Raw genomic sequence first — 11535 nt, 5'->3', positions numbered from 1 at the left:
CTTCTTGCTCTCCGTGTGCGGTGTGGTTCTGCGCTGCACCAGTTCAGATCTGACTTGTCTCCTGACGTCAAGAAGCATTGGCCGCAGCTATACTGTACGCGCGCAACGCAGCATTCCAGAGTGTGAACATTTTGGGAAATATCACTTTATCAACTCTACTGCTGTGCAGATGCTGTGCTCATATGACTGTATTTGATTATGACATGCTTAGGAACACACTATCGTTAAACAAAGAATAAAACGTAGGCCTAGTAATTTTGTTGTAAACAACATTTTGTTGAAAACATATTTCAACCTAGGACGCTGATCATGTGTACATAGAATGTGTGAATACTCAATTGGGAGCTTGTGCTCTAAGTTTTAAATGTTATCCTATCTTTAAACAATGTAATGCGTGGACTGTGTAATGGGAAGATTCCATAATTTAGGACAGTGATAGTAAACTAAAACCATCGAGGTTGTAAAAATTAATCCATAAACCGCAACCGACTATTTGCAGCTCACTCCTCACTCCCGCATGGACGGTGGCAGTGTAAATAATGTAAACCTTTACTTAATCTAGACCCAGTGTCACGTGGTCTGATTAAAACACTTGGTTGGGGCCACTTCAGCAATATTTTAAAATACATTAAGATTGACATGTAAAGATATGCGTCTAATTCATAGTTTTCGTTGTCAAGTTGAATTATGTATGTAAAAACTCATCATGTGGGAATGTTTTAATTAAGATCGTAAATGGTTCGCCCCGATGCACCGTTTCGTTTGCCAGTCCGGGTATTCTGAACGAAGTGCAAATGTCTCTTTTGTTGTCGACAAAAACACACAACTTCCGGGCAAATGCTAAAGAGGACAGCTAGTTGGCTAACTTGCTAATGCACAAGGTTCTGCTCAGGGAATAACGTTATATCTATCAAATTAAGCCTACTGCATTCATTCAAGGTAAAACTGAATTAGATTATATAGTTGGATAGTTTGCGATGGTATATTTGTAATCGCTCAGCTATGGTAATCTTAGTTAGCATGCTTTTTATTTTTTATTGCGCAGCAGTTTGCTATCTGGTTTTGGTAGCTTGAATTGCACTAGCTTCTACCTTGTGTTAGTTGGATTGCTAAAAACATAGCCGACTAGCTACCATTTCATGATTTAGGCTTTCGTTTTGTTTTTGTTTGTTATTATAAGATACTACAGTAGTGGTAGTAGTTTACCTCTCTAGCAAGTGTTTAGCAGCACAACTCACTAGCCCCCGAGGTAGGCGGCGAATTCCCCTCTATTGTTTTAGCAGCCCATTAGTTAAGTGATTAAACTTAAGCCCTTTTCTTTCTTTAGGTTTTGTACGAGTTTGGAGCTAGTAGTTATGTCAATGAGCAGTACTAAGAGGAGAAGAGCCACATCTCCTTCCAGCAGTGTGAGCGGTGGGGACTTAGATGATGCCTCCTCTTCCACTCCCGGTAGCGGCAGAAAAAGGAGAAGGACCTCCAAGCTTCCAACTGTGGATCCCGTAAGTAGATGATTCAATTTACAAACTTTTTGTGGGGCTACTTTAGCCATACAACATTTGAGATATTTAGCCTATCTATCTTGCATTGTGGATTTTTTGAGTGTTGAGTGATGGTCACTTTATAGCTAGTTACCTATCTTGAATGTTGAATGCGTTTTATTTTAACAGATCGCAGTGTGCCATGAGTTGTACAATGCTGTTAGGGACCACAAAGATGACCAAGGGAGGCTGCTTTGTGAATTGTTCATACGAGTTCCAAAAAGAAGGTACTGTATGAATAAGTGATAAAGCCACTTATGTTGTATTAGCCACACAACAAATGTTTTAGTCAAACTAAAAGCCTATCCTAAGAATTGTTGACATTATTCCAAACAATGGAGGTGTGACAATGGATAGATTAGATTGTAGCTATGTGTATGCAGTGAGATGCTTAGCTGAATATTCCATCTTTTTATCTCTTCCATAGGAATCAGCCAGATTACTATGAGGTTGTATCTCACCCCATTGACATGACAAAGATCCAGCAGAAACTGAAATCAGAAGATTACCAAGATGTAGACCAGCTCACTGCTGATTTCCAGCTCATGTTTAACAACGCCAAATCCTATTTCAAGGTAGAGGAATTGTGCTGTTGATGACACCCATACATATTTTTAAGAGGGTTGTAAATCTGTGTGTTAGTTAGCCTGTATATCCATGGATACATGGATGAAGTAGATGAGGAACTGACATTTTGCTTTACATTACATTTTCTCATTGTCCACCATTTTATAACACAAATCCCATTATACATTCTCACTAAAACTCCTCAGGCTGATAGAGATGAGTACCAAGCAGCTTGCAGGCTGTGGGAAGTCTATGTGCACACCAGGAATGAATTTGTGCAGCCCGGAGATGGGGATGAGGATGATGATGAGGATGGTGACGACATGCTTGACAATCCTGGACTTTCCACTGAAGATGAGGTAAAACACTCTGTCCTTATGGCCTTTATTTATGTTTTCTGATGTGGTAACTGGGTTGTCAATCTTTTCTGCCTGTGTATGATCTTAATTGACAGACCCCACCAAGCTGTCTGAAGGAGGTTTTGGAGCAGCTCTTGGAGGCTGTGGTGGCTTACACTGACCCTTCAGGAAGATTGATCAGTGAACTTTTCCAGAAGCTTCCCTCCAAAATGGTAAGGCTCTCACAATCAATACATGTAAGAAATACAACTTCCGTCGGAGGACAGTCTTGAATATGAGTTTTTCTTCCATTTCCTCAAGCACTACCCAGATTACTATGCCATTATTAAGGACCCAATTGATATGAGAACCATTGCTCAAAGAATACAGGTAAGCGCATCTTAATTTTAAATTGTGTAGGTGCTCTTTGTTAAATAACATATTAAATATAGTTGAAATGTACACACCTTTGTAAATATAATATTTTTTATTCCGACTTTCCTTAATAGATTGGATATTATAAAAGTGTCAATGCCATGGCCAAGGACGTTGACCTTTTGGCCAAAAATGCTAAAACGTATAACGAACCAGGATCTCAGGTTTTTAAGGTAGAGGTTTGAGCAGAATTTATTGTAATATATTGCATTCCTGCTTTTGTATTCTCAAGCATGTGTTGTATATAGAGTTCTTATCCCATCTCTCCTGTGATGTAGGATGCTAACACAATCAAGAAGATCTTTGTCCAGCGCAAGACTGAAATTGAACATGCTGAGCCTACAAAATCTAGTCTTCGCATCAGGTAACATCTTACCCCCAGAACTACAGTATTACTCAAGCAAGCTTAAGAGACGCTGATGATGACTGGTTGACGGTTGTCTGTTTATTGGCGTGTATTCAGAAACCGGCGGTCAGCCCAGGGAGACCGTCTGTCAGCCATCACCCTGGCCTTGCAGTACGGATCTGAGAGTGATGAGGACGCCTTTCTCTCAGGTAAGCCTTGATTTCAGAATACTTCTCTGCTTCAGAGGGATTGCAATTCCCCCCAGACACGTATGAACTTACATGTGTCTGTTCCTCCAGGGTCTGTGCGCTATGACGAGGGTGAGTCTGAAGCTGAGTGCCTCAGCTCCAGCATGGACATGTCCAACCCCATCTTCCTGCTGTATGAGGCTGTCCGAGGAGGCAGGAACAGCCAAGGACAGCTCCTGTCTGAACCCTTCCTACAGCTGCCTTCCAGGAGGGAATACCCTGACTACTACCAGCAGATCAAACAGCCCATCTCTTTGCAACAGATCAGGTAAGCGTCTCTCACCTTACGGACACTACTGCTGGAGAGACTCTGTCACGTGTTTAATGACCCCGCTCCTCTGTCCTGCCAGAGAGAAGATGAAGAATGGAGAGTATGATAGCGTGGAGCAGATGGAGACTGACCTCAGCATGATGCTTGAGAATGCCAAGCGTTATAACATGCCCAACTCTGGCATTTATAAACGGGCTGTCAGGCTTCAGCAGATAATGCAGGTTAGGCTCTCATGTTGTATTTTATTTGCTGATTCAAAGGGGGATCTATTAAGTAATGAGAAGAAATGTAGTGTTTTGTGGACTTAGAAATTACTAGATATTTACTAACAATTTTATTTCATTTTGTAGATCAAGAAGAGGGAACTGTTGAGAAGAGATGATGATGATGGGGACAGCATTCTGTCATCTGATGCAGGGAGCACCAAGAAGAAAAGGTATGACAGATTCACCTCAGCCAGACACCAGCCCAACGTTGAATAGGATAGTGTTAGCTTGAGTCTGGAGTGACATGTAGGAGGGGTTATGTTTGTAATTTGGGAATAGTCCTTTAGTCCTTAATTTTGACTTATTGTTTAAGTTGTGTTATTCTAGTATCCTTGAAAAAGAAACTCGGGTATCAATTTACTTATGCCTCTTTTTAAAGGATACATACCAAAGTCTGTGAGAATTTATTTTCCATCGCACTGTTTTAATTACTATGAAAAATCAATTCCTGTTTGGCAGCCATAAGAAGAACACCAAAAAGAACCGGATGAAGGCCCTTTATGCTGCAGTAACAGAGGCCAGAGAAGAAAACAGTAACCGGCGCCTCTGTGACCTTTTCATGGTCAAGCCATCAAAGAAGGACTACCCTGACTACTACAAGGTCATCCAGGAGCCAATGGACCTGAAGACCATTGAGCACAACATCCGCTCAGAGCGCTACACCACTGGGGAGGCCCTGATGGACGACATGAGGCTGATGTTCCGTAACGCCCGCCATTACAATGAGGAGGGTTCTCAGGTAGATGCAATGGCCTGTGCATTCATCCGACAGTTTGATAAATTATTGCAAAGTATTGATTTTTTTTTTTTATGTCTGATTTGTTTGAAGGTTTACAATGATGCTGGTATTCTAGAGAAGGTCTTGAAGGACAAGCGCATGGAGCTAGGGCCTGTTCCTGATGAGGAGGATATGGGTTCTCCCAAGCTCAAACTAAGTAGGTTTGCCCCTCTTTTTAGTTGTGTAACCCTTTATTTACATAGTACAGTTTTTCTATATTCTAGATAGATAAATTCAAGAGCTATATGATTCCCATTAGGGATGCTCATAATGAACCGTAAACCATGTTTTCTTTTTCGGTTAAACAGTGTTGCCAATTTAGTCGTTCGATTTTTTTTCACCTTCCCAAGTGACGACAAAACCTTGTCGCCTATCTAGCGACTAGCAACAAATCTAGTGACTTTATGGTACTTTGTCAATCTCCGTTTGCATTGTCGGCAAATGCAAAATAACTAATTGTACATTTGTGTTGTTACAGCCGCCAATCGAGTACAGTCAGCACTCTCTGATTCGATCTTTTTTTGTTTAGTTTTTGTTCTGTTGCTGTATGCTGTTATTTAAAAAATCAACCCCTTATGGGAAAAACCCCAGTGTATTGGTATATGTTTTTAAATGGGTCACATACAGTCATCCATTCAACAATTTTTTTTTTTTATCTTGTCGGATTACTGGTTAATGCCGGTCGTTAACGAGCGTCGGTTATCTCTAAAATGTATATTCAAAATGAGCATCCCTAATTCCCATGTTCTGCACTTGTAGGAAAGATTGGTGTCTCACCAAAGAAGTCCAAGTACCTGACTCCGCTCCAGCAGAGGCTGAACGAGCTCTACGATGCTGTGAGGAACTATCAGGACCGCCGCGGCCGACGCCTCAGCACCATCTTCCTGCGCCTGCCCTCACGCGCCGAGCTACCGGACTACTACGCCACCATCAAGCGGCCCATTGACATGGAGCGCCTGCGCAGCCACATAGCAGGCGGGCGCTACCAGGACGTGGACGCGCTGGTGGAGGACTTCGCTCTGATGTTCAACAATGCCTGCACGTACAATGAGCCGGAGTCTCTGATCTACCGCGACGCCCTGGTGCTGCACCGCGTGCTGCTGGAGACACGCAGGCTGCAGGAGGGTGGGGAGGAGGGCGGGGCTCCAGTTGTGGGCTCGCTGGTCAGAGAGCTTATCAGGAACCTGTTTGTGTCAGTGCTGAGCCACCAGGACGAGGAGGGCCGCTGCTACAGCGACTCCCTGGCGGAGATCCCGGCCCAGGACCCGACCAGCCCAGAAAAGCCTCCTCTGAACTTTGATGTCATCAGGGTGAATGTTGACCGTGGGCGCTACAAGAGGCTTGATGTATTTCAGGAACACATGTTTGAAGTGCTGGAGAAGGCCAGGCGGCTGAATAGGTACACCAAAATCTGCCAAAAATAACTGTACCTTCAAGTTGTCTGAAATATTCAACATGAGAGTACAAATGAAACCTAAACAAGAAAAGGTAATTGAACAATTGTATTTTTGCCCACCCCTCTTTTAAATCTTGCTTGTCATGTTTACAGGACAGACTCCGAGATCTTTGAGGATGCAGTGGAGCTTCAGCACTTCTTCATTAAGATCAGAGATGAGCTGTGTAAGAATGGCGAGATCCTGCTAACGCCTGCTCTCAGCTACACCCACAAACACCTGAACAGTGACGTGGAGCAGGAGAAGAGAGAGAAACTGCCCAAGGAGATGGAGGAGGACAAGCAGAAGAGGGAGGAGGAAAACAAAGGTGTGTGTGAGAGATGGTAGCCCTTTTTAAACAGATCTCACTAGAAGACCGTGAAGAAGACCCCTGTTTATGGCGGCTTTGTTTGTTTACATTGAACCAAACAAAGGCAGCCTAATGCTGTCCTATGTGTGCTTTTAGATAGCATGCTAGTGTTCATATTTGACGTGCTGCTGATGAGGGGGCTGTTTGACGCTTACAGAGGGGGAGAAGCCAGAAGACCTACCAGGGGGTGCATGGCAGTCTGGCCCAGAGCGTACCTACAGTCAGGACTGCAGCTTCGAGAACAGCACCTACCGTGTGGGAGACTGTGTCTATGTGCGGCCAGCAGAGCCCAACCTGAAGCCTCACATTGTCTGCATTGAACGCCTGTGGGAGGATGAAGCAGGTAACATGTGAATAGTCTCTATACATCACAGCCATTCATACAGTCCAATAATCCGGTACAACTCACAACCCCTCAAGTACACCAGTAGTGCCTGTGCTTGACCTTGCTGTCTGTGTGTAGGAGAGAAGTGGCTCTATGGCTGCTGGTTCTACAGACCCAGTGAGACCTTCCACCTGGCCACACGCAAGTTCCTGGAGAAAGAGGTGTTCAAGAGTGACTACTTCAACAAAGTACCTGTCAGCAAAATAATTGGCAAATGCATGGTCATGTTTGTGAAGGTAAGGCGTAGGTTTGAACTTCTTAAATCAGCGTTTGAAACGGCACTCATCTAGGAAGGTGGCTGCAGTATTTGTGATCTCTGTCCTTCAGGATTACTTCAAACTGCAGCCAGAGGGCTTTCGGCTGGAGGACGTGTATATCTGTGAGTCACGCTATGCTGCCAGGAACAAGTCCTTCAAGAAGATCAAGATGTGGGCCATGCCTGTCAACTCTGTGAGGTTTGTCTCTCGCGATGTGCCGTTGCCTGTGGTCCGGGTTGCCTCCATGTATGCCAAGCACGACCAGGAGAAGCCTTTGGCTATGCCCCACATCGACAGTGGCAGTGGCAGCGTTGTTTTCAAGGTGAGGAAGTGCATAAACTCAGTCAAGAAATGTTAGGGGACATTTTGGGATCACACTGCCATATCCTTTCAGTTGTAATAAGGGTGTGTGTGTCCATATCCTGTCCCTAAAGGAAAGAGAGGATGTTCCAGTGGACATGAGTGGAGGGGAGCCAGGCTGTCAATACTACGACCAGCTCCACTATAACAAAATGTGGCTAAAAGTAGGAGACTGTGTCTACATCCAGTCCCATGGTCTGATTCGACATCGCATTGGCAGGTCCGTTATTGCTACTTTCTTTACCCCTTGAAATATCAATGGTGTGTTCTAGTAATGTGGATATCAAGAAGCTTTGGTACTTGGGTATGTGTGCGAATATCTGCCATTCTCTGAGGGTAGGATTGAGAAGCTGTGGGTGTGCAATGGAGCTGCGTTCTTCTTTGGGCCCATCTTCATCCATCCCGAGGAGACAGAACATGAGCCCACCAAGATGTTCTACAAGAAAGAGGTGTTCCTGAGCAACCTGGAGGAGACCTGTCCAATGACCTGTGTCCTCGGTATGACCCAAGAGCCTCAACAAAAACGTTATTTCCTATCTCTCCCTGTTTATCCTCAGACTTGAACATGTCTAGCGTTGCCTCAGCTCAAGCAAGGTTTCCTCCTTCACACCCCAAAACAAACCTGGTTTTGTTTTTAAAGCCAGTTTAAAAAGGCTCTTTAAGACGGCTTATTTTCAATAGCACCATTTGATTACCTCAACATTGAAGGGTGTACTATAAATGAAATTAAGTGCAGAATTCTCTTGAATTAATTATGATAATTAAATAATTATCCATCTTATGTTTGGTCGCCCCATGTCTCCTGCAGGTAAATGCATGGTGTCCTCCTTCAAGGACTACCTGTCCTGCCGACCCACAGAGGTGGTCGAGGAGGACGTGCTGCTCTGTGAGAGCCGCTACATCGAGAGCGAGAAGCAGATGAAGAAGTTCAAGGGTCTGAAGCGCTTCTCCCTCTCTGCCAAGGTGGTGGATGACGAGATCTACTACTTCAGGTGGGCCTCGCTTTACTTAAGGCGTCACGCGAACGCAAAGATGTGGCTGTCTTGTCACGCTGATATCCCTCCACTCTTATCGGTCCATTTCTAGGAAGCTGATAGTTCCTCAAAAAGAGCCATCTCCTCTGCTGGATAAAAAGATTGAGGAGCTCGAGTTGAAACTAGCAGACATGGATGAGGGAGATGAGGACATGGATGACATGGAAGATGAGGACGACGCCCCAGAGACTCCCTCCATGCCTCAGATGCAGACCCCTCTGGCAAGCGATATGGACATCATGCCATACACCCCTCCACAGGTCTTACACCCACCCACGCACCAACACACTCCAAGATCACCCCCACCCTTCTCTTTCACGTCACACACCTAGAGCTCTGCACAGCTTAGCAGGTCAGATGCCCCTTATCTCAGGAACATAGAACGAGCGGTAGTTGGAATGCCTGTGGGTTGACCACGGTTTCTTTTTGCAGTCCACTCCTAAGGTAAAGGGCATGTCCAAGAAGGAGGGTGCCAAGAGGAAGATCAACATGAGTGGGTATATCCTGTTCAGCAGTGAGATGCGTGCGGTGATCAAGGTCCGACACCCGGACCTTTCCTTTGGGGAGCTGAGCCGGCTGGTGGGCACGGAGTGGAGGAATCTCGAGGCTACCAAAAAAGCAGAATATGAAGGTAAAGGGGGCCGTACTGTCCAGTTCACAGGATGGAGATTGGTCCCTACTTTACCCATCTATGTGGGTTATTGATTTATGCGTATGTGTTCCAGAGCGGGCAGCCAAGGTGGTGGAGCATCAGGAGCGCGAGAGGGCAGCCCAGCAGCAAGCTTCCCCTAGACCAGGTACCCCAGTAGGGATGCTGATGGGCGTGGTGCCTTCGCCTAGTGCTATGGGAATGCTAAACCAGACCATGACGCCTGTGTCAGGTAACCACTCAAAGTGACAGCACGAGTGTTTGGGACTTAGCAGCTGGGAAATGAGTCTGGACTGCCAAAACAATTCAACCGTAAAATTTTACCCCCTCCCGTCTGGAAACTTTGACAATTCCAAACTTCTCAGCACATCTCATCGGCAGTAGTTTGTTTGATTTCTTTTGCTGCTAATGTCATAGTGTTTTATATGCCTGATAGTTTTTAAGTTTGCATGATCAAATCAACAGCATGACAAGAAATTAATTCATCCATCTTTTGACTTTTTCCATCCATAAGCTTGCTTATTTTGCCATGCTTTAGCCTACTAATTTGTTCATCTCCTTTTGTTTTTAAGTTTATACTTAGTGCATGCTAGTTGGTAGCAAGTTGCATGTGACTTATGCATGGTTTGTTGTTGTCTATTCCTTGACCCTTCCCCCAAGGCATGATGGGAGCTTATGGCCCACCCTACATGCAGGGGCCCCCCGAGGGCTTGTGTGTGGGTCCAATGCCACCTCACCCCATGGGGGTGTCCCAACTGCCTCCCCACCACCTCCCACCAGGTGTGCTCGGGTATCCTGGCATGCCCCACCCGGGTAAGGACCACCGTCCTAGCCTCACCTGCTCAGTTTCTTCCAGTCGTGTCTGTCCTGCTGAAGGGTTTTACCTGGCCAACAGGATGTGGTCACTGACAACTGAGGCAGCAAAGCCTGGTTGTCGGGTTCACTATGCACCCACTAAATTGATATGGTTTCCACTCACCTGTTCTTTTGTTTCTCACTCAGTTACTAAGTTACTATTTACACATATCTTAATTGCTGAGTAACACATGAACAAACAGTCAATGCATGTTAAAATGTATAAATACAGCAACTAACCACCTCACATACTCATTGATTCATATCTGCATATATCATATCTTAATTTTTTGAAAGGCTAACCTGGCAAACCCATTGGTCCTGCCTCGTGGTATACCCTTCTGGCGTAGTGTACAGTATGGACATGTATTCTTATTCTTGCTACAGGTATGATGGGCCCTGGTATGAATGGCATGGCTGGAAGTCCTGGACCCGGAAATCCTTACATGCAACAGGTAAAAGATATTCCACATCTTTGTTATATCGAACAGCTTAAAATCATTAATTCAAGCTCATTTCTTTTAAGGGACAAAATTGCTTTGTTGATTAATTGATTGACAATTAAACCATGCTCTTTCTTTCTGTATCTCCTAGCCAGGAATGTTCAGCCCAGGGCAGCATGCCCCACCTCCTTACCCAGGACAAGGCCAGCTGGGTCAGCCTTCACACCTGCAGCCCACCACCCCCATGTTTGTGGCTCCACCACCCAAGACTCAGAGACTCCTCCACTCGGAGGCCTACCTCAAATACATCGAGGGATTGAACTCGGACACAGCCACTATCAGCAAATGGGATCAAACCCTCAAAGGCAAGTAAAAAATGTGACTTAGTTTTTAGAGGTGTTAACAATGATTTGTATCTAACTTTGTTTTTGATGTTACCTCAGCCCGCAGGAGAGATACCCACCTGACCAAAGAACAGGAGAGCCGTTTGCCTTCCCATTGGTTGAAAAGCAAGGGTGCCCACACAACAATGGCAGATGCACTGTGGAGGCTGCGTGACTTGATGCTGCGAGACTCTCTGAACATACGCCAGGCATATAACCTGTAGAACATTCTTAGCACTCACTGTCCTTGTCATGGAATGGACAAAGTAAAACTAATAGGTCATAGAGAAGCAATATGTTATAGGCCATGAATCATTAATTTTTTATTTAGAAGTCAAATAAGCTTACTTAGTGTGTTTTTTTTATTGCTAATTTTTATGTGTGAACATTTCTCAAATGAAATCAGTGTTTTTGGCTCATTCTTCTGACTGCCAAATAAATTTGATTAGAACATGAAATTGGTATCTTTGTGATTTCCGACCCACGATGAAATAACAGCTGAATGCTTTTTTTGCTGGAATTTGGAAATGCCATGAAATTACATTTCCTCCCTGTTAAAAGCCACGTCGCTGATGTCAC

The 11535-nt window shown here is 44.7% G+C and overlaps 1 protein-coding gene across 1 annotated transcript; it reads left to right on the top strand.

The window, feature by feature from the left end:
• The first annotated feature begins 833 nt into the window (after positions 1-833).
• pbrm1l (polybromo 1, like) lies at positions 834-11408 on the top strand. Its single transcript, XM_067246820.1, has 30 exons — positions 834-939; positions 1328-1499; positions 1668-1765; positions 1966-2113; positions 2312-2464; positions 2560-2676; positions 2765-2833; positions 2953-3051; positions 3157-3242; positions 3342-3433; positions 3524-3740; positions 3823-3964; positions 4094-4179; positions 4469-4748; positions 4839-4944; positions 5547-6186; positions 6337-6548; positions 6748-6933; positions 7054-7211; positions 7303-7554; positions 7667-7812; positions 7933-8090; positions 8401-8584; positions 8679-8886; positions 9059-9257; positions 9352-9507; positions 9936-10088; positions 10518-10585; positions 10725-10938; positions 11017-11408. The coding sequence occupies exons 2-30, from the start codon at positions 1356-1358 to the stop codon at positions 11178-11180; spliced, it is 4935 nt and encodes a 1644-aa protein (XP_067102921.1). The 5' UTR covers positions 834-939; positions 1328-1355; the 3' UTR covers positions 11181-11408.
• The last annotated feature ends 127 nt before the right edge of the window (positions 11409-11535 follow it).

The sequence above is a fragment of the Osmerus mordax genome, chromosome 1 (assembly GCF_038355195.1).
Source record: "Osmerus mordax isolate fOsmMor3 chromosome 1, fOsmMor3.pri, whole genome shotgun sequence".
NCBI lineage: Eukaryota > Metazoa > Chordata > Actinopteri > Osmeriformes > Osmeridae > Osmerus > Osmerus mordax.
This window is presented reverse-complemented; position numbering and strand designations above follow the sequence as displayed.

What these genes read in the sequence shown, in the direction of transcription:
- pbrm1l (XM_067246820.1), top strand. Translation starts at nt 1,356, where the DNA reads ATGTCAATGAGCAGTACTAAGAGGAGAAGAGCCACATCTCCTTCCAGC. An exon ending in AGCTTCCAACTGTGGATCCC is followed by an intron (nt 1,500 to 1,667) that starts GTAAGTAGATGA and finishes TTATTTTAACAG; the next exon opens with ATCGCAGTGTGCCATGAGTT. An exon ending in AGAAGCTTCCCTCCAAAATG is followed by an intron (nt 2,677 to 2,764) that starts GTAAGGCTCTCA and finishes CATTTCCTCAAG; the next exon opens with CACTACCCAGATTACTATGC.